The following is a 22,013-nucleotide window of genomic DNA, read 5'->3' as shown; positions in this document are numbered from 1 at the left end:
TATCCCTCGCAAGAGTTCGTAAGAGTTCATGGACTTATCAAAATTATTAAATTTTTATCGTAAAAAGCAGTTTTGCACTGTTAAGTTTGTCTTGACGGATCATATATTTATACATATTTAAATAGGAAATAATCTCATTTTTCTAAAAAAATAGAAGTGAAGTGGCTCAAGTCTTGCGAAATGAACTTACTGTGTATTTAAAAATGTTTGTAAAATCCAAATGCAGGTGCCATCACGAAGAGGTTACCATGTTTATTCAAACAGATAAAAGACAGATTGTGGGACTACTTTTCAAGTACCGGGGTCCCAATACACTAGACTCGAGCCATATAGAGTGCCAGTCGGGTCTAAGGATTCGGTGCGAAACCAAAAATCACTCACCAGGTAAACAATCGCTCCCAAGAGCACGACCACCAGCAAAACGGCGGCTACCGCAATTCCGATGACGGCCGCTTGGTTAAGCACGACTGGCGCGCCGCCGCCTCCCGTCGACGGGGCCGTGTACCCCGCTTCGTACACCGGCACGTTCTTGGCAGAGTATCCGCACTCTTGCGCCAAATGGCACCTCGGACGCAACAGCAATGTGTAGCTGCAGAAAGAGAGACAATCCAGACAATAAAAGACTGCCTCTTTCTTTGTACTTTTAACAATGCTGTTGAATACTATTGAAATACTATTGAAGCCAAGCGCTAACAATTATTGCAGTCGAAAGAACGATCTCTCAAGACTCGAAACAAATCATTGAAATAAACACACGATTCAGATTCCAGTACTCAAATCACTGTGCACGGCCTAGCAATATTAACATTGACTACTGCGACCACCTTGGTAGGCTAATCATTACGAAATAAAAACGCCCCCGAGACAAAGCCATTCGTTCTCACTTTCCGACGTCTAAAATCACGAGCCGCACCGCTCCTTCCGATATCTTCACGTCCGGGTATGACGTGCACGAGACATCGCCTGTAGGCGCTTTCACGTCGAAGCCTTTGCAAAGCCGTACCGAGACTGCGCTGACGCTTTCGGAATTGAAGAAATCCCGATATTTGGAATCGATTCCGAATGTAATCTGACGAGAGAATGTAGAGAAGGCCAGTCAGGAACTGATACAAAATAATACTAGAAGTGACACCACAGTAGGTTTCACTTTCACGATCTGCAGGACGGAAAGAAATATTCTTCAAACAATCTGATCGAATACGTTGTTTCAAACACAGAGCCTTATTGCTTAGCGTGGTGCGTTAAGACGCTAAACTCAAACACTCCAAAGACCAAACCCGGCTGGCTAGAGTCATTCCAAGCAGCCCACGAGAGATTAGCCAAAATCAACTCTCATTCATTGCGCAGTACGCTACAAGATTGTCGGCTTGCGATACGAGCTGACAGGAATTCTTAGGCCACTTGTGAATTCGAATATGAACGAAACAAAAAGCACAGAATATAATCACCTCGTACTTCCCGCTGCGTTTTTCTTCGCTACGCACGGCACCAATCTGCAGTCCCAACACCTTACCGGCCACGAATGTGTGCGTTACGGCTTTTGATCCTAACATTACAAAAAACAGGAACACCACGTCAAGTTTCTGTTCCTTGTCTGCCATATAGGCAAAAGCGATCGGTAGGGTGCGTTGTTGCACCTTTTGCGATTTTTTTACAGCTTCCGGGAGCTTCCTAAATACTTGGAGTTTATGTAGCATTTTGTTTTAGGCTGTTTGAGGAAGTTTTATAGACTTGAACTCGAAAATCAATAGTCAACACAATAACTCTGACTCGAGTCTCAACATGATGACTCGGGCTTGACCGTCTGCTACCCAACTCAAACTTGACTCGGTGGTGAATTGAAAGTGACAAAAACTTTACTCGAGTCAAAACTATAAAAGTAGGATTGGATCGCGACTCGGAACCTTGCGACTTGGTCACAACACTGCTTTCAGGTGAAACTGGAGCTCAATATTATATCAATTTGGAAATTGATTGCTACGCGGTGGAGTGCATTAACATACCCGCATTACTGGTTCGAACCGAGACGACGTAGGTGGTGTCCGGCACCAAACCCGTGATCCGCTGTTGCAGCGATGAATTTGTGGATGGCGGAACCGATATCTCTTTGACCGACGTTCCAGACCGTAGCAGAGACACCGTGTAAGCCTGAACAATAAAAGCAATTTCGAAACAAGGCGCAGTCCAGGATAACTCAGTAAACCGCATCCAGGGTCTTTTAAAATCTTCATTTTCTACTACTTGAAGTATTTTTGACATGCTTCTGGAATTGCTACTTCTACTTGTAGAAACTTACGTTGTTATTTCTACGTCCACTTGAGTAGCGACACCCACTATAGCACCCCCTCTGCAGGCGCGTCACTTACACGGGGTCGCCTGTAATCGATTCGCCTCAGTCGCGAAAGGTCAATATCACGCTTGCCTGGTAGGGTTGTTCAATAATAACTTTTTTTACCGGATTCCGGGGTCAGAATAACTAAAAATACGCTGCACACCAAATTTGACTCGATTCCAACCAGTAGAAGCAACCGCAGATCCTATGGAAATTTTTGAATTTAGTTTGAAAAAATCTGCTTTGTGACGAAATAACGAGGAAAGCGTTTCGTTGTCGTGACAAAATTGTCCACGCGTGTCTGGTTCAAAGCTAAAGAAATCTGGCAACGAAACTTTGGAAAATGACACCTGGAAATCGATACTCAACCGATCGATTCTTAGTAGCACTTTGATGTGAAGAATTGGGCTCCACCCTAACACTTGACTCGAGTCAAACTACAAAAGTAAAATTGACTCGCGACTAGGAACATTGTGACTGGTTACAAGTTACAACCCTGGTCGCAACTGCGTTCGAATGACGGTAACAAAATTGTTGGGCGCCACCATTCGATGCAAAATCTACATATTATATCACCACAAAAGTTGGTCCTCCAGTGTATTTATTCGCACAGCCATGCTTACCAGCGGTTCGATGAGGGTGTCCATTGGCCTGGACCATCTAACGACGCCGGAGGTGCTACCGGGATTGACATGCACGCTCAAGTCACGCACAGACTCGGACGAGTCGAATTTCGGCATGCCCACCACGCCGCGGCTGTAGCTGCCGACGTAGGGCTCGACGATACGAATCTGGAACACAACCGCCGGGTGAAATCGGGCGGACATGAAACAGCATAGCCTGTTTAGACCGGCAGGCGGAATTCACGTTTAACATTTTTACACGAAACGCATCAATCTCGAGATGCGTAATGTCCACGTGGTAAAAGAGTCACAGCTACTGCATGAATTATTACAGTAATGAAGTACCACTACCACGTTTTGCTCACTTGAAGTTCCTCCTTTCACATATACTGGAACGGTATTCTAGGAAACACCATTCTATTATTTTTACAAGGGAAATTGTTATAGGAACAGCGTGGAACAGTTGCCATTTATGCTAACGTCACTGATTTCGCAACAGTTGGCAAGACACATCTTGTAATTTCAAAAACGCTGACTAATTTGACCACCGCTGCATAAAATAAGAGTTACTTGATTGTCGGCACACTCCCGATAAATCGACCCACCAATAATGTATCTCAACCGTATCTAAATTGGTCACAAGTAACAGACCAGCATTTTGGCAACAATCATTTGGACGACGGAATATAAGGAAAGATACCAACCCTGAAAATCTGCTCAATATTAACAGGCAGACCGTCAACGACTGCGTTAGACCCGGAAACGATTTTGGTGTTAAATGGCGGTAGACGGCCAGGGCTCCAAGATATCTGCAACAAAACTTGACCTCAATCGAAAAAGAATATGTCACAGAGGCCGCTATCTGCAGTACCTCGAAAGACTGGCCTTTCTGGGTGCTGGGCGTCCAGGTGAAGTTGACCGACTTTGTAGTGAGGGGGACGGGTTTGAATAGACGCGGGTCGCTAGGTGGCGTGGGTCCCGCCGGGGTGCAATCGACTTCGTCAGAATACGAGGCCGCGCCTCCTGCATGAAAAATCATCATGGCATCAAGAGAACTGATGTCACATTGTCTGCTAGCCCATATCGTCGCTGGAAAACCAAACAGCGTTATGTCCAATTTTAGAAATTTTGACTTTGACTACATAATTTGGACATGAAGCAGTTAGTTCTCAAGTTACCTTGAAAATTTAAGTGCATAAGTCCACTTCACTAGAAATTCATGCTACTTAGGAACTTGGAACCCGGTTAAAACGAAAAATCTGTGTCCAAATAGTGACAGAAAAAAAGTCGAAATTTCCAAAAATGGACGTAACACTGTTTGGTTTTCCAGCGACAATATTCTCACAAACGTAACATAATAAACTTCGGCTTAATCACAGCCTAGTTTATGCCAACAGAAAGAATTCGAGCAACATTTCAAAGTCGCACATTAACGTGCATTGTTTCGTTCTCTCCGTGCCTGCGCTAAAGCTCTCTCTAATTTTGTATTTTACTCTTGCGTGCCGTCCTAATTAGGGTTACTGATTGTTGTTAAACATAGTTTTTTGGTAGCCTCAACCTTGATGAGTGTCAGCAGAAAAGCTTCGGGAATAAATATCAATATATTGCTCAGATGCATTACGGGGTTCAGCACTCCCAAGGGTCTCTTTGCGTACAAATTTTGGGACAATTTCACCCGTAAAAACGATGCTAACACCCTAAAAGTACTTTCCACACTCCACAAAATCGCAAGTGAAAAAATTAAGCAGTTTAACCTGAAAACTTCTAGGCAGAAGCAGGCTGAAATCATGAACACTTGGGTATTACAAGCAGACAAAAACCCACTTGAGATCTCCGAGGAAGAAGAAGTAATCTATTACAGATACCTCCCCGCCTAATAACAATTAACAAGCAAGAAAAAGAGATGGTCAACGAGATTAAGAATTCAAGTAGTTACAAATCTTACGATGACCCAAATGAAATGTTATTATCGCGTGATGTGGTGAATAACAGCCAGCCGACTACCAAAATATCTCACTCGACTTTGTAACCACGGCTACAGCTATTTTATAGACTGTTGCGGGGCGAAGTTTCCCGAACAAGATATGCGTGGTGGTGGCGTTTGTGTCGGCGTATTTTGTATCGATGCCGGGAACAGCGGTTGTATCGACGCGAATCCTGCAAAAGAGCAATTGAAGTCAGCATAGCGGTCGGTTGCGTCTAATAAATCACGGATGCTAAGGTAATGTTGGTTATGCGATCTCTCTCGGAAAGTTGGCTGCATGTATTACACTCTGAACTTTTAACACCATGGCTTCCGTAGAGTCTACATCACATTTATAAGAAAACAAATCTAATTTTTGAAACTTTTTAGTCGAGTACTTTACAGACCTTTCTTTTTCTACTTTCACTCGTAGCAGGGATGGAGTTTCTTGGCTCCGAGTCACAAGTCAATCTCACTTTTACAGTTTTGACTCGAGTCAAGTGTTAGTCATAGTGTTCACTGTTCATTATCGAGTTCAATTCACTTCCGCCGAACTCTTGGGTAATATCGAAGGCATTAGCATAATATATACGTTTCAATTCGCCACCGAGTCAATTCCGAGTCCAAGTCATTGTGTTGACTGCTCTGTTGCCAGTTGAAGTCTTGTTAAACCCACTTTTTGTAATATACCGATTTTCCTCACTTTTAGCAGCTTCTGGTCTCGTTTTCAAGTACCAGTGCCAATAGACGAAATCCCAACAGGGTGGTTGCTTTACTATTCTTTGAAATTATAATGAAATGCCGGTTTTGGCCGCTTGAGTCTCGAGTCGTACGACTTGGTTCGAGTCATGCGCAACGACTCGAATCCAAGTCGAGTTTGACTCGAGTCGAGTCATTTCAGGCATCCTACCTGTATCCCGCAGTGTCGCTTCCGTGCTGAGATGCATCCCACGATACGTTGCAACCGTACTGCATTGGTGTCACCTTGGGTGATAGCTTAATATCGTCACCTGCAGCGGAACAGCACAACGGTCGGTTACGAGTTGTAATCGGTCGTGACTGGCATATCAGATGAAAAACTAAACCTAGAACACACATTAAGAGCATATTGCTGCATCGATTTCAAAATAACAATACTTGATGGGCAACCGTCTGAGCAGCAGTATTCGAAATGGTAGCGATACTCACTGATCACGACACGCACGGGAGTGGACCACGTGCTGTTGTACTCGTTGTTGTAGGCAGCGACGCTGATGTTAGCGGTTCCGGCGTAGAGTCTCAGAGTTATCGCCCTAGTCATTGAACGTTGAACCGTCGGACGTCCACCGTTCAGATACAGGACTTTGATAAAATATCCTAGAACGAGAGAAGAGATCAGCAAAAGTTGGCGGAGGCATCTCTCATCACAGGTTTCAGATCTGACGCGTAACAGGAACGGCAGACTTTAAAAAATTCGAGGCTCACTAACGACTTATGCACAGACTGACTTGCTCAATTAACTTTTGAGCCGGAATTAAGTCGGCTGGTACCAACCGACTTAGGCAAGTCATTCACAGGTCTTAAACCCGGTCTGTGTTAAGTCAACTATTTGAAATTCACCCTAAATCAGGGGTCACAAACTTAAATGTGCTCGCGGGTCAATTTTCTAGTGGGGCGCAGCCCCGACAATAGGGTTGTTCGATGTGTTCCCAGTAGGCCTTATTTTGCGGGACCTTGCAGACTGGCATTGTACAGTAGGGTGGAGTGAAAAATGAAAATTTTTGAATTTCAAAAAAGTGTCTTGATATGTGCTGCCAAATAGCAAATAAATAAATTCTATCATAATTGTGGGTTCATACACCCTCTAGTGGTCGTGCACTTTCACCGAACGAGCCGAAAACAGCCAATTTCACCATATCTTGACAACCTCTTACACTAGAAAGCTAGTTTTGGTCTCAAAAGATGCAGAAGCAACATGTTTCTATCTCACTTCCATGAAATTTACTCTTAAAAATGAACAGAAAAAAAGTTACAAGCAAATTACTGATTTATAGTGCACGACCACTAGAGGGTGTACAAACCCAAAATTATGATAGAATTTATTTATTTGCCATTTGGCACCACATATCAAGACCCTTTTTTGAAATTCAAAAATTTTCATTTTTCACTCCACCCTATTGTACAGGTACACACATCGTGAAAATGTGATTTACTATTGTGAATTCATGCCCGGCGCGAAAACAATCTGCTGGTATATATTTGAATAAAATAGTTGTAAAGTAGTTAACAACACCATGCGAGAGTAAAAATGCATCATGACATCATGGGACAACGTAATGCTAATGGTTGCCATACCGACTTGCTTACATAACTAAATAAGCTACGCAACACAGGCTACGACCTTTCAAGTTACTATTTCTGAAAACAGTTAGACATTTTATTGCGCATGTGGCCATACCAAGTCACGGCATCCTTCTCTTTAACGTTTGACCCGACTCAACTCGAGACATATTTTATCGCCCATTCAGTCCGAGTTCGAGTAATTCTACAAAAGGTCGTGCCCGAGTCCAAATCACAATTCTCAGTCACCAATCGTCAACGGCCGGGGTCATGTTGTACCATCATAAACAGGTAATGTGACGTATTAGCTGATCTTCCACTGCATGGTAACTTTTGAAAGTGATGTGATAGTGAAATTTTAGAGCAGATTGTAAGTTCTCAAACCTACAAAAAAATATGGGGCAGTTAAATATTGTCGAATACTTGAAAATCTAAAATGCCGACACCTGCTCTAGAAAAACACCTATAATTCATCTAGTTGTCCGAGTCTGCACCAACCTGTTACGGTCTTCGCTGCAGACTGCCACGTAACGGTCACGTCGAATTTGTCCCTGATTTTACCGCCGACCAACGCTTTCACGTCAGTGGGCGCTTTGGGAGGTCCCAAGGGCGTGCGGAACCGGAGTGGATGATACGTCACAGTCGGTAATGCAGTGCCGTTGTACGTGATCACGACGATTACTGAATATCTGGTGTACCATTCCAACTCTTGAAGAAGAAAAAACATGTCAAAATAACGCAAAACAACTGCTATTTTCGCAAATATATTTAGTTAATGTGATACACGGGCCATTTACGATACGACAATGAGAAATAGAACGTTATATATTCACTGGATGAGGAAGGTGCAGATATGGCCTTGTTAGGCTTTCCAAGTCTTGCACCACCCCTCCATAGTATCCCGGAAATGCCGAGCGCCAAGCGGGGAAGGCACATATACCACTCTGACTGATGAGGTCTTCAGGCGGTTCAAACCTTTCCTCTTTTATAACTCAAGCCTTGACACACATCTTCTGATGGTAATGTTCAAGTATTAGCGGATATTAATTACGCATGTACGCAGGCGTCACATATGTTTGCGGACATTCGATGTCACTCAGTTTCACGATGTCACTTTTTAATCGCAATCGCTAATCAGCATATACTTAGCGGCATTGTGTCCAAGCCATCGGGAGATAGGAGCGAAAGCATGCTAAGCCCGAGGCGCTGTAGTTAGGCCAGCGATGATATCTTTCGTACTAGGCCTATTGCAGATGCGATTGTGTAGGTCAGCGATTATATCGTGCGCACCAGACCAATGCAGATGCGATTGTGAAGGCCATCGACGGTATAGTGCACACCGGGCAGATTCGATTCTTCAAGCCAGCGAAACTAAGCTTGTTGAAGACGCGATAAATCAGGTCAGCAACGATTGCCGAGCGCGCGGCAATCATAAATTCGCAATTATCTCAGCGGGAGATCGCGTCGCGTTTCATCGTGCGCAGACGAATCTCGCTAATTGGCAACATGCCTCTCACTAATTGGCCGCGCGCAACACTGATTATACGACTTAATGAATTTCAACTGACTATTAGCGTCAGAAGGATCATTTCAAAAGGACGGGGTTTCGCGTTTAAGGAGGGGTTTCAGGCTTCAAAAGGAGGGGGTTTCGACCCCCGTAACCCCCCTGGCTACGCACCTGCACTCGAGGCAGTAATGCAAGCATTGAAATATGACCCGAGTACTTCGAAACGCACGAGTACGGTACTTCATCACTGACCAACACCTCACAATTTTCGAATTAATATACAAAAATCGATATTCTGGTGTTAAAACAGAAGAAACTGGCTATCTCCACAAATCTGACATACCTGGTAATAGTGCCGATATCTGGTTGGAACCGACAGTGATTTTCTGGTAATCGTCAGCGACATCGACTGGCGGGCGGTCGTAATAAATCTGTTCCTCTTTGTATTTAATCAGAAATTTCACCGACCCGGCAATTTCCTTCGGTATTTTAGGCGGTGACCACCCTATGAGCTGGCAAGCTTTTTTGGAATCGTCCGGACATTTGGAATCCTTTCGCAAACTGACCGTGACATCATGACTCTGAAACGACGAAAGCGAAAGTTGGCGGGCGGATAAAAACGAAGCCCCGTTGTATCACGCCGTCCTCAAACTAGAGGTTGAGACCACCGGACGGTGCCAAATTCTATGCCGCTACACGAAATATTATGCAATTTTATATCACAATAGCCAAACGCAATAAGTTGGACGCTTGTCCATTAGAGAAATGAAACAAATTGATTGGAACGTGTACTTCTGCATCAAGTCCGGATATTGAGTTCATGGTCTACTATGGACTTGTTCAAGATCAGTAATGTTCATGCGAAATCTTTCATTTCAAAATTCTTCACGTTTCAACATTGCAATATAGCATTGTTTGGCAGTAGGCTATCATAGATTTTTTGTTTTTAATAGGAAACTTCAATAGAAGCACGTATAATATCTGTAATAACAAGATGGGTACAGCCAAGTTCCCGTTGAATTGAAGTATTGAAGTATCCAATATTTGCTTTCGAGTCACATATAATTGTCGCAATTTCGCATTTTGGGTTACTTCTGGTTTTTGCTGCGCTAGATCACATCATTTTACAAACAGCGAAAAATAATAAATACAAAAATAGCAGTATATCGGAAGTGGATGATTTCAAAATTGCAAGATTATTTTTCGCGATGACACTACGGATAGGTATAATTTCTGTGGATTTATTCTGTTGAACAGCTGTTCCGCACAATGTAATGGTAATGATAATTTCACTTATAAGATACTTCAAAAACTACATTCCAAAGTGTAAAAAAGCTTCTACAAATCAGTCTTCGGTGTGACCAAGCCAGGGCACCCACCCACAATCTAACGAGTGGAGTTTACACCCAAGTATATACCTCGTAACCCACACTTTGGGAAGCACTGTTCCAATCAAACCGACCACTCAGACGCGATATCTCCTATCACAGTCTATATGCCACCACAAGTCTACCAATGACAACACACGGATTGTCAGCTTACCGGACAGTTCGTCTCGTCCGAAAGATCGACGCAGGTCGGAATATAATTGCAGCCGTCTAGCGATGGTCGGTAGCTTCCTTTTCCATTCAAGCATTGTACCCATCCCTGGAAAGCAAATACCGTCATAATATACCATGCAGATGTCAAACTCGCGTATAGAGTAATGTTGAGCTTTTTCTGCTAATTGCCCAATAAACAGGTCTACCAACACCTACTCGAATGGAAAAACGGCGATAATGTATTTGCAAATGGGATTGTAAAGGTCGGGGTATAATATAATTAATCGAATGCAAGCCAATTTTTTCGTGTAAACAACCTCTTTACGCGAGAAGCAGTACATTTTGAAGCTTAATGCTCTGTTTCACAGATACCGACCCCAGCGTTTAGACTAGGCAAAATGCGGGCCGGACAGGTTGTGGCTTGTTTTGGCATACATAGTGTTTCGACTACAGCACTCATTTTACTCCATGCATATAATATTTTATATGACTCCTCAACTGCTGACCAGTAGCACTTGCTGAATTCTGCATGTTGAAATCGGCACCTTGTATGTATGTTTTAATGCATTCAGGTTAGGGGTTACGATACGGGTTAGAGCAGTGGTTTTTACCCGATATTAAACTGGGAAACACTTACACTAATCTGCATACCTTCGAAACATAAATCTAATACAATACACATCTAATACAAGAGTGTTAACCCATTGAACATGGCTGTGTAGTATACTAGGCCTCGACTGTATAACACAAAGGAGTCGTTATTTAATCCAAGATAGCTTGAGCTGTATTTGCCAAAAACTGTTACAATCGTTTTATATGGGTATCTCTTATGAATACGCATATATCACACCATGTATAACCTATTATATCAATGTGTATCCTGCTTGAAATGCAGCTTGAACAAGGAATAACATTTCCCGCATAATTGAATTTGTAACGATGTTCGCGTGAATGAACGCCTTACATATTTGTACCTTCCGTTCTCGATGTCATAAGCAATTACGATTATCTTCTGTGAGGATGACTAGTTGCTGTGAGTCCACATATAGAAGATTAGCATGTAGAAGATGATTGAAATTGAAGTGGATGAAAGCAATACCTTATTACGTGAAAATCATTGCTGGTAACCAAATTCACGACTTGACTTAACAAAACAAGATGCCATTCTACCTCGGCTGGTTTCGCCGTCGAATTACACGCTTCGTCAGAGTGGTCGACGCAGTCCGCAACGCCGTCACAAACTTTACCTTGCGGCACGCACTGCGCATAGTCTTTGCATCTGCGACACAAAGCAAGAATTAACTAAAACACACAGGCATCAACCCAGAGCGACTCACGAGAAAAAAGTCGCGGGGTCACAGGTCGGCACGGTGCCGTGCACGCAGTCTTGCTCGTCCGTGTTATCCTTGCAGTCGTCGACACCGTCGCATTTCGCAGTGAGCAGAACACACATGCCGTTTCCGCACCGCAATTCGTCTGTATCGAAGTGGATAGAAGTTTGAACCCGGAGCTTTAGGCAGACAGCAACGATATACTTCCACTTTTTCAAAATACTCGAGCAGGATTCGATTACGTGCACTAGTTACTCAACTGTGTTTAGAACAGAGTTGGATCAATTACAATATTTTAATTCAATTACAATTACAATTACTTCCTTGCATGTTTCAATTACATTACAATTACTCTATGCTAAAAATATCAAATTACAATTACAATTACTGTTAAATATGTAATTAATTACAATTATAATTACAATTACTTTTAAACAGGTAATTGATTCAGTAAAGAGGCGTTCTTTGACAACCGTAGCAACGTAATTAACAACAATCTCAAGCTATTCATGTTTCATTCATGATATGTAGAATACCCTTTAATTAAAAAAAAAATCGAACATATTCGAACTATTCCTAATCATGAGTACTGAAAACTACAAGCACGGAAAAATGTTTCAAGCGACTGTTAAGAATCAACGGTTTGAGCAACTAACAGGGAATAGGCTACATGACAGTCAACGAAATGTAATCAGACGATTAGTCTATTCAGAGCTGAGTCAGGATAATAAAATGTAATTATTAAGGCGTAAGCGATGAGGGTGATACCGATAAGGTGCGTAAAATTAAAATAAATGCAAAAGGAAAGAACCTCCTGATAACTAAGAATTACAATATTTTGGTTCGCATTTACATTATCACTCGCTCGGAAACTGTTAGATTGCATTTGATGAACATTAGGGTGCGAAAAGTTTCTGGTCCAAGTAAATTTGGCCAAGATTGGGATAACATCTCTACAAATGCGTGATCAAGTTTGATGAAGCCCTGGTTGGAAACTTGATTTTTTTTTGCTATTGATGCAACAAGCCTCGGTACTGGTCAGAGATTTAAAAAAAAACTTTGACTGTGGTGTAGGAAATGGTTCAGCACAGGTTTCAGAAGAGTTTATTTGCTGTTCATCCATTTTTGAAATATTAATATTTAGTTTAGTCAACTGGTTCTCTAACTTTTTTAGACACGCCCCCCTTTATGACAGTAAATATTTCGTGCCCCCCCCCCTTATCGTCATATCACACAATGAAATCATAAAATTAGCAATCCTTACATATGGTTTGATGGTATGGAAGGTTATGGCTGTTGATGAGAGAATTCTCCAATACGAAATTCCGACTATACACCGAGCAATAACCATAAAACGGAGGTGAATCGGGTTCACTGGAGCGTCGCGCCCCGTTCAAATGCTTTCACGCCACCGAAGGGGTCACACCCCCAGTTTGAGAACCACTGGTTTAGCCTATATTGTACTTCACGGAGTTTTCTGTTGCTACTGAAGTATGGGAAACAGTTTAACGTGACTGAATTATCTAGTAATAAGTTATAACTTATAACGCAGCACGCATATAACACCGATGTAAATAGGCTAATTATTACATGCGGTGACTGTTTGCTGAGGCCTTGAGGCCCCTCGTCGTCATCCTGATTCGTACCGGATTTTTACTGGTGCGACGAAAAAATGATTGATTAAATTATTATTTTATGTTGTGATTGTCAGGTTTCCATGAAAATGTAATTGAGCAAAATTTTGATCAAATTACAATTACAATTACACAAAATAGAAATGCTTCAATTACAATTACAATTACATGAAAAAATGTAATTAATTACATTCAGCTCAATTAAAAATTACAATTGATCCAACTCTGGTTTAGAATACTTCCACGTCGACAGTTTTTGAGGGCAAAACTAGTCCTAAAATACCTACTTTTTCACTTACTCAGAATTTGTCACTTACACGTGAGTAGCAAAGGCGACTGCTCGAGTTTGTTTTGCGGTATTCACTTGAGCGGTAAAGTTTTTAGACTACTTTAACTTCTACTTGACAGTTTTCATTGTATCAGGCAAAACCAGGCCTAGAATACCGGAAGCAATTTCCGAGTAAGTGAAGTCTGAATGTTAACCCCCTGAGTAAGCGGTGCAAGTCGGCAAAACCTACCTGAAGCAGAGGTAGAAGTAATTTATTACTCAGTCCGCTTCTGAATAGTATATTCACGCTGAAACGAGCCTGAATATTTTCAGCTGACACTCGTCAGGGGTAACCGCGAGAAACTAGTAGAGAATTGGTAAGAACATTGTATATCAACAATCGTATCACAAAATATGGCATCGACGAGTCCATTTCAATATCAATATTCCAGTTAAATATATATTGAAGTTCTTTCTGTACCATCCAAGCTCCTCAAAGACTCCACACCTACTTGTAATTGAGTGGATATTCATGGCGTCATTTCCGTTCCTACCAGGTTGCCAATGCCAGCTACTTTGACCAACTCTACTTACGGCAGATTTACCACGGTGATCACAATCAGTCTCGCCAGCCCATACATTCTAAACGACGTACCTTGCTGGCAGGTCGCGTTGCAGTACGTCTCGTCAGACCCATCGTCGCAGTCGGCAGCGCCATCGCAAACCCACCCCTCGTGGATGCATTTGTTGTTGTCGCATTCAAACATCCCGTCCTTGCACTTCTTGGGCTCGGCAGTGGGGGGAGCGGCGCTGGGCGTCGTGCCGTTGCTGCATCGCGGAATGCCGCAGTATTCCCAGCTGCGCGAAAATTTTACATTCGTAATTTACAGGTCGTGAAAACGTTTACCATTGAATTGAGCATATTGAATTCGGGACTTGTCAGTGACTACAAAATCACGGATTAATGACAAAAAGACCCTTGATATCCGCGTTTTCATGCTAGTAACCACACTAACAATCTCACTTGTTAACTTAACAAAAACAGGATATACACACCGTTTGCTTTTATCAGTCGTGTAGCACCAGGGCCCGAAGCCGTCCTCGTCTGGATTCCGGCAGAAGTTATGGTCGCGGTCAAGCGGCCAATAGTGCGGCTTGTGTGGCACGTCGCTCGACCACTTCTGGCACGTACGTCCGCTCTTTGTGTAATTTCTGTTGCCTGCGTGGTGAAAATTCACGCTCAACATTCCGTGAAACGTGTGAAATTGTGGCAAAATTACCCAAGTGCCATATATTACAATTCAGTGAAACATTCACTTTCAGACTTAAAAATAAAATATTGAAGTATCATGTCATAATAGATATTGCGTTTCTGTAGCCGAAGTCACCAATTGAGGTACATCACAATTGGCAGTCATATTCATCAAAATATTGATTTTCAAAATATCACGATATTATTGCATTGCTATTATAATCATAAACTCATCGCATTTCCAATGCCGAATTCACCAAGTGCCATGTATCACACTTCACGGTCCGATTCAGTGAAATATTCATTTTCGAATTTATGAATACAATGTATTGTTGCACCGTTATGGTAATCATATAGTTATTACATTACTAATACCAAATTCGCAAAGTGCCTATGTCAAATTCACTGGTAGCTTGTAAAACACCCAGATTGATGCAATGCAACAATGCCAGTCTGCATTTAAACACGCGGTCCCCGAGCAATTTGAAAGCTACAATGAAATATATTTCATATCTTGGACAGCCAACGAGTGGCGCTCTAAGACTTGGCAAGGCTGCGGGGGTTGAGTTGCGGAGTTTTTAGCCACTCTAACGAGTTAACGTCACGAGTCGAGGCAAGTTTTGTTACTTATACCGTAGTAGCTTGTTGCAGTCGACACAACCTGACTGACCTTTAACAGTCTGGACAATGTCTTACAGAATGTCTGTAAGGGGCAATTAATTTTGCTTATAGATCAGGAAACAATTTAACATTGCAGAGACATACAGCAACTTGCCTCATTGAGTAATTACGATGACATAAAAAAATTGACATGCTTTCAGTAATCGAATAGTATATTCATATTCCAATATGAATAATTTAATATACTATTCAATTGTATATTGTAGTTCTGTAACTCCACATATAATATAGAGAAACGAAACAAAGTTACAGACACATATTTCTTAGGGTCTCCGCGGAGTCATTTCAAGTAACACTGCCAAGAAACTTCACCCACCTCGATAGCCCACCCCGTTTCCTGTAAAGCACCCGGGATGATTCGCGTTGTCCACAAAGCCGGGACAGTGCTTCTCGTCGGACCAGTCGCCGCAGTCGTTGTCGCCGTCGCACTCGAAAAAGGCGAGGATGCACTCGCCGTGATTGCACCTAAAACAGAAAGTATGCTCAAAACGCATTGCCTTACTTCTACCCGAGTTTAACGACTGTCCCACGTCAAATCTACTTTAAAAAAAAATGAAGTTATCGAAATAGCAAGATCTATCTCTGCAACGATCGCAAAATGACTAACGACAAAGAGGTACGAACCTCAAAAATATATGCTACAAAATGTGATCACAATTTCAAGCTGTTATGAAGATTTCACACACGATGACTTTTCAAAATCCAAAGAGTAAAAGTAAGTAGATTTGTCCAGGGTTGTATGAACTGAGTCATGTCTCGAGTCATTTCTTCAAATGCGTAAAATGACTCGACTTCTACTCAAGTTAATCTGTGTACTGACTCGGACCAAGCGATATGACTCGAGACTGGGACAGCCAAGACAGACATTTCATTGTAACTTCCAAGAATAGTAAAGTCACCACATTATTGGTATTTCGTCTATCGGTTCTGATACTTTAGGACTGAGGAAAATGACTCGGACTTGACCCTGTACTCACTGAATTGGACTTGACTCGGTGGCGGCCTGAAAATGACTCGACTTGACTCGAGTCAAAACCATAAAAGTGAGATTGACTTGCGACTCGGAACATTGTGACTTGGTTACAACCCCGGTCTTGCCTACAAAACTTGACTAAAAGTGGAATTAGTCCTAAAGCATATCCACTCAAATAAATAGCGCAAAAACGTAATATCTACTTGAGCATTTCAAAAAAGGTATAACCACAGTGGAACTGACCACATCCGCACAAAACCCAATCCGTTTCCATGGAAACAGTCAAATTCCCAATGTAAAAGCCCAGATTCAACAGTAAGGTCTGTCAAAAGACTCCCACCTGTACTGCCAGTAGGAATGAACGCAAACTTGCGTGTTCCCGGTGCCGTTGGCGGGCAGGCCGCAGTCAAACTCGTCGCTGTGGTCGCCGCAGTCGTTGTTCCCGTCGCACTTCCAGCTGAGAGGGATGCAAGTGTCGTGCTGGCGACATTTCATCTCGGACGGCCCGCACTTGTCGTGGCCAAACGGCGAAGGGGTGGTGGTGCTGACGTAGGAGGTCGTCGCTGGCAATGAAAAAAGGGGTTTGCCTAAATCACGTCAGCATCGATTTGGCATAAGAAATTTTGGCAGCTCTCGAAATGGGTACAAGAGACGAAATTTCTCCGCCTCACAGCCGGGGGGCACACTACAATTATAGCTGCACAGGTTTTTTCTGTATTAGATTAGAATTGAAGAGCTTTTCGAGTTACAGAACGTCAATATACAATTGAATAGTATATCCATCTTGAAATCAACCCGAATATTTTCGGCTCACACTCGTCAGTGGTAATCGTCAGCAACTGGTAGAGAATTGGAAAGAACATTGTGCATCAACAATCGTATCGCAAAATATGACGTCACCAGCATGAAATTCCGAATAAGAGAGCGTTCAACGTACTATTTATCGATGGTACACAAGCTCCCTTTGTTGACACAGCCTTGGCTGGTGTATTTTGATAAAAGGCAACTCAAAGGAACACAAATGAAACCGTGAACGGCCCCTTCCGACGACGCGAAATCTGTCGTTTCGATAATGAAATTCTCTACTAGTTGCTGACGATAACCCCTGACGAGTGTCAGTCGAAAATATTCGGGTTCATTTCAATATGAATATACTTTACAATTGTATAGATTAGAATTATTGAATGCGCGATAGCTCAGAAATAGAATCAGGTTCAGTCAAGTCGAGTTGATGAAAAATACGGCTCAAGTCATTATAACTCTGCAGTGGAACATACTTGTACAGCCCCTTTCGTCTGAGCCGTCTGGGCAGTCGGCTTGACCGTCGCACTGGAAAATGCCCATCACGCAAGAGCCGTCTCCGCACCTGCGTAAAAAATGGTCTTAAAGCGTGCCACCCGCGCGTCCGAGGGAAGCTTACGAAAATTGCCAACTGCTGCAGCTGCGCTTGGCGCAGCCTTGTTCGTCCGAGCTGTCGAGGCAGTCTATGCCGCCGTCGCATTTCCACGAATTCGGCACGCACGCAGACACCGAGTAACTGGAAATAAAAATTTAACGCATTGTTGCGGCAGAAGGCCGAATTTTGCAATGAAACTTCGCGGCATGCCAAAAAACAATTCCTTCGCCGAAAATGTTGCTACACATTAAATTTGACAGTATGCTAAAAAAAAACTTGCTTCCCGTAATATCTCTGGCTTTGTGATTAAATTTTTGTGTTTGCCAAAATGAAAAAAATTGGACCGGTTTAGAAGAGTGGAAGCGGTTTTATCGTAAATTGACATTTTCACAATTTCCAGAAACGTCACTATTTGCGGTGGAAAATGATGTAACTTGGCCATATTCCAGGCACGCCCGAATCTCTATGACTATTTCAATCAACTCCGCATATTATTATAACCAGCTGAATTTGTCAGGGTGACTCAGCCGTCCCGCGTAGAGCCACCGCCTACAAAATTTCTCCCACATTATTTCCCTGTCCTAAACGGCAGACCCACATGGTACGGCATCGGAACTCCGTGGGCGAGCATTGCTGCAGCGTGTGGTTGCAGTGAGTCTCGTCGCTCAAGTCGCTGCAGTCATAGTCGCCGTCGCACACGTAACTGGAAATACAAAAAAGCAACAGGTCAGACCGTAGCACAGGACAAACATGTTTTTATAGTTTTCTTGAACATGCATAGCCCCATGCTACATCATTTCAATTGAGGTTTCATGGCATTCATGATGGGAGAATGTCGAAACAATAATTCATCTTGATACTATAGTTCATCATTCATTCATCAAGGGCTGTTCAAAAACAACTTTTTCCTGAATCCTGCTGGCTACGTGATTAGATTGTTAGGTTGTCTTGAAAAACGACGCACACCAAATTTGAATTCATTCCAACCAGTAATCGCGGATTTCGTACAGTTTGAAAATTTTGAAATTGCCAAAAAATGCAGAAAAATTTTTTTTTTCAAATTTTTTGGCCAACCTCATGAAATTGTTGCACTGTCTTAAAAAAACGATGCAAAACAAATTTGACTCAATTCCATGCTATAGAAGCGGAGTTATTGGAGTTTTTCTTTGATAATTCTTGGATTATCCACCGATCAATGATAATCCCAGAATTATCAAAGAAAATCTCCAAACTCCGCTTCTACTTACTTTTGAACAGCCCTAATGTATATGTATAGTTATATACTGTTGGCAGGGTTGTAACCAAGTCGCAAGCCAATCTTCCTTTCATAGTTATGACTCGAGTCAAGTCAAGTTATTTTCAATCCGCCGCCGAGTCAAGTCCAATCCAAGTCAGTGACCCACTTTTTCAACTTTGCTCAAGTGATATGGAATGGCTCGTATTCATAATATTGTAATTTTCCTCAGTCCTAACAGTTTCTTGCCTTATTTTCCAATTTTCAGGACTGACAGACGATATACCAATAATGTGGTGACTTTACCATTCTTCGAAGTTACAATGAAATATCTGTCTTGGCCGTCCTAGTCTCGAGTCATATGACTTGGTTCGAGTCATGTACAATTGACTCGGATACAAGTCAAGTGATTTTAGGCATTTAAAAATCGTAACTCGAGTCGAGTCATTACAACCCTGACTGTTGGTACTTGAAAAATCAAAGTAGCACTGAATCATTACAATTAATATTCGTATTGGATCATTGTGCCCAACCCTAGTGCCCAGGCGCGTAGCCAAGGGGGGGGTTCAGGGGTCGAAACCCCCTCCTTTAACGCGAAACCTTGCCGTTTTTAAATGACCGCTCTGTCGCTAATACTTGGTTGCAATTCAATAGGTCGTATTATCAGTATTGCGCGCCGCCAATTAACGAAAGGCATGTTGCTAATTAGCGAGATTCGTCTGTGCGCATTGCACTGCACAATGTAACGCGACACGATCTCCCGCTGAGATGATTGCGAAATCAGGTCATTCATTGTCGCGCGTTCGGCAATCATTACTAGCCTGATTTACCGCGTCTCCAACAAGCCTAATTCCGCTGGCTTGAATAATCACATCTGCAATAGGCCCTGTGCGCACGATATCGTCACTGGCCTTCACAATCACATCTGCATTGGCTTGGTGTGCACGATATCTTCGCTGGCCTACAAAATCACATCTGCAATAGGCCTAGTACTAAAGATATCGCTATCCCAGAGGTTCTCAGCCCTTTCTTGGACGTGGCCCATTTTCCTGTTTGAAAATGTGCTGTGGCCCACCTCTTATCTTGGAGTAATAATCCTGTTTAATGAGTGGTAATCGACGGCGCCGATATGCTCATTTCTCTAAAATATGCGCATTTTTTCTCTTAATTTATTGATGATATTTAAATGTAGACCTCTCGGCCCAAGAAATCGCGTGAAGCGCAACGAAAATTTTCATGTCTAATAAATATCCTCAAACAAACGACTAACGAAATAATCTTGAGCCCCTTCTAGCTCCTGGAATTGGGGGTTTGGGTGCAGCAGTTATGGCCCTGGTGGATCATGGGCTAAATCTCTGCATATATTATGATCATCTGCTGCTCCATTCGCGTCGCAAAACACAATGATCAAATCCACGCACCCGCTGTGTGATTGGGATTGGTGTCCCACTATTGTAAGGAATAATCATTCTCGGTTGGCTTCAAACAATTCATAGGTCAATGGGGTACTATAGAGAAGTGGAGAAATATTTATTTAATATGCATGCTGTACAATGCACATTGTATTTGTACCAAACCAACTGAAGTTGCGATATCAGAATATCCAATCCAATGATACAATCAATTCATGTGACTCTTTCATTATGTACAATGATTTCCAGGGCAGACATTTTAAACCGACTCCAAAGATTAATGCGCGCCGCTAAATCCTCAATACATTACGATTGGTTGCAGTGGTGCAGTAAACCTCCACCAGAAGTTCCTAATAATTTGCAATTATATCTATTTTTATCTTACAGTATGATACGATGACTTGCCTAAGTACAGTAAATCTATACCTCAATTACACTTCATTCCGAGTTTATTGCGCACCCCTTTCAACTGCATACTACATTTGACCCTCCCGGAATACTTGGTTACTTCGCCATTACTCGATATACTCGAAATTATTTTAGTTGCTGTTAGTCGTAGGTTGTCATAGCCTGTGGGAAAAGCCACCGTTTCTCCCTCCCTTTTTCGACCTGAGCATGCTGACTCCATACGTGCCACTACAACTCATCAGAGTCTGATGAAAAGCTTTACGTAGTCTACATATAATTTAATTAGATAAGATGCATATATTTTGAGCGATTACCATAAAAAATTAAATTAAATCACTTACATTAATTCTAAAACTTTCTAAATAGCTTTGTGGCCCACCTCGAATGCTCCTGTGGCCCACCAGTGGGCCATGGCCCACCCATTGAGAACCCCTACGCTACCGCGTCTTGGGCCTACCATGCTTTGGCTCCTATTTCTCGATGGCTTAGATAAAATGCTAAGGGGCTAGGCTACCCCGGAAATGGAAAAAAAATGAAATTTTTTTTATTGTTGATATTTGTTGTATTAGATGTCATCTTTCATATACCCAAATATTATAATGATTGAATTCACCTAAGTGTCACAAATTGACTTTTTTCATGAGACTATGTAGTCAATCTCCCCCCATAATTGTGAACATGGCCACAACCACCGCGAATATCCGAGCCCTTATTACCTACGCACGTCGCTGTCGATCTAGTGCTTTTAAGGATATCTATGGTGTAATCAACGATGCGTTACAACAGATCAAAACAAACGGTATGCCGGTCTCAGCACTTTGCAGCTGGTGGTTCGTAGGTTCTCAGTGACTGGGTTTGGTGACTGTTTTTGTCAATCAAAGCTGATATTGATCACTGTTAGAGGCTGGATTGGAGTGTCAGATATATCACAGTGTTATTTGATGTGTCATGGCATTTGTCAAGACATGCAATTGACCACGGAATCGGATTTTGTTCGAGCCATTCACCGTTTTATGGTCGATTATTGCATAACGTGGGAAATCAAGGGGGGGGGGAATGGGAAGTCAAAGAATGGAAATCTACTCATTCAGAACTGTGAACGAATGGACAGGGCTGTCAAAAGCAGAAAACATGGCAAT

The 22,013-nt window shown here is 42.4% G+C and overlaps 1 protein-coding gene across 1 annotated transcript in view; it reads right to left on the bottom strand.

Annotated features, from left to right (window-relative positions):
• LOC145451834 (uncharacterized) overlaps positions 1 to 22,013 on the bottom strand; it is a 53,281-nt gene that overhangs the window by 3,003 nt on the left and 28,265 nt on the right. The window contains exons 23-44 of the mRNA XM_080330061.1: positions 18,419 to 18,523; positions 17,845 to 17,961; positions 17,702 to 17,790; positions 16,765 to 16,987; positions 15,768 to 15,916; positions 14,575 to 14,737; positions 14,174 to 14,376; positions 11,623 to 11,761; positions 11,456 to 11,564; positions 10,287 to 10,391; positions 9,088 to 9,325; positions 7,736 to 7,945; positions 6,107 to 6,274; positions 5,829 to 5,928; positions 4,973 to 5,112; positions 3,827 to 3,978; positions 3,660 to 3,764; positions 2,956 to 3,123; positions 2,004 to 2,148; positions 1,449 to 1,546; positions 885 to 1,069; positions 382 to 589 (exon numbers count right to left, since the gene is read on the bottom strand). Of these exons, the coding sequence (XP_080186187.1) occupies positions 382 to 589; positions 885 to 1,069; positions 1,449 to 1,546; positions 2,004 to 2,148; positions 2,956 to 3,123; positions 3,660 to 3,764; positions 3,827 to 3,978; positions 4,973 to 5,112; positions 5,829 to 5,928; positions 6,107 to 6,274; positions 7,736 to 7,945; positions 9,088 to 9,325; positions 10,287 to 10,391; positions 11,456 to 11,564; positions 11,623 to 11,761; positions 14,174 to 14,376; positions 14,575 to 14,737; positions 15,768 to 15,916; positions 16,765 to 16,987; positions 17,702 to 17,790; positions 17,845 to 17,961; positions 18,419 to 18,523 (3,319 nt within the window). The remainder of the gene's footprint in view (positions 1 to 381; positions 590 to 884; positions 1,070 to 1,448; positions 1,547 to 2,003; positions 2,149 to 2,955; positions 3,124 to 3,659; positions 3,765 to 3,826; positions 3,979 to 4,972; positions 5,113 to 5,828; positions 5,929 to 6,106; positions 6,275 to 7,735; positions 7,946 to 9,087; positions 9,326 to 10,286; positions 10,392 to 11,455; positions 11,565 to 11,622; positions 11,762 to 14,173; positions 14,377 to 14,574; positions 14,738 to 15,767; positions 15,917 to 16,764; positions 16,988 to 17,701; positions 17,791 to 17,844; positions 17,962 to 18,418; positions 18,524 to 22,013) is intronic.

Source organism: Botryllus schlosseri, chromosome 12 (assembly GCF_051294905.1).
Source record: "Botryllus schlosseri isolate E-star chromosome 12, Bs_hap1, whole genome shotgun sequence".
Lineage (NCBI taxonomy): Eukaryota > Metazoa > Chordata > Ascidiacea > Stolidobranchia > Styelidae > Botryllus > Botryllus schlosseri.
This window is presented reverse-complemented; position numbering and strand designations above follow the sequence as displayed.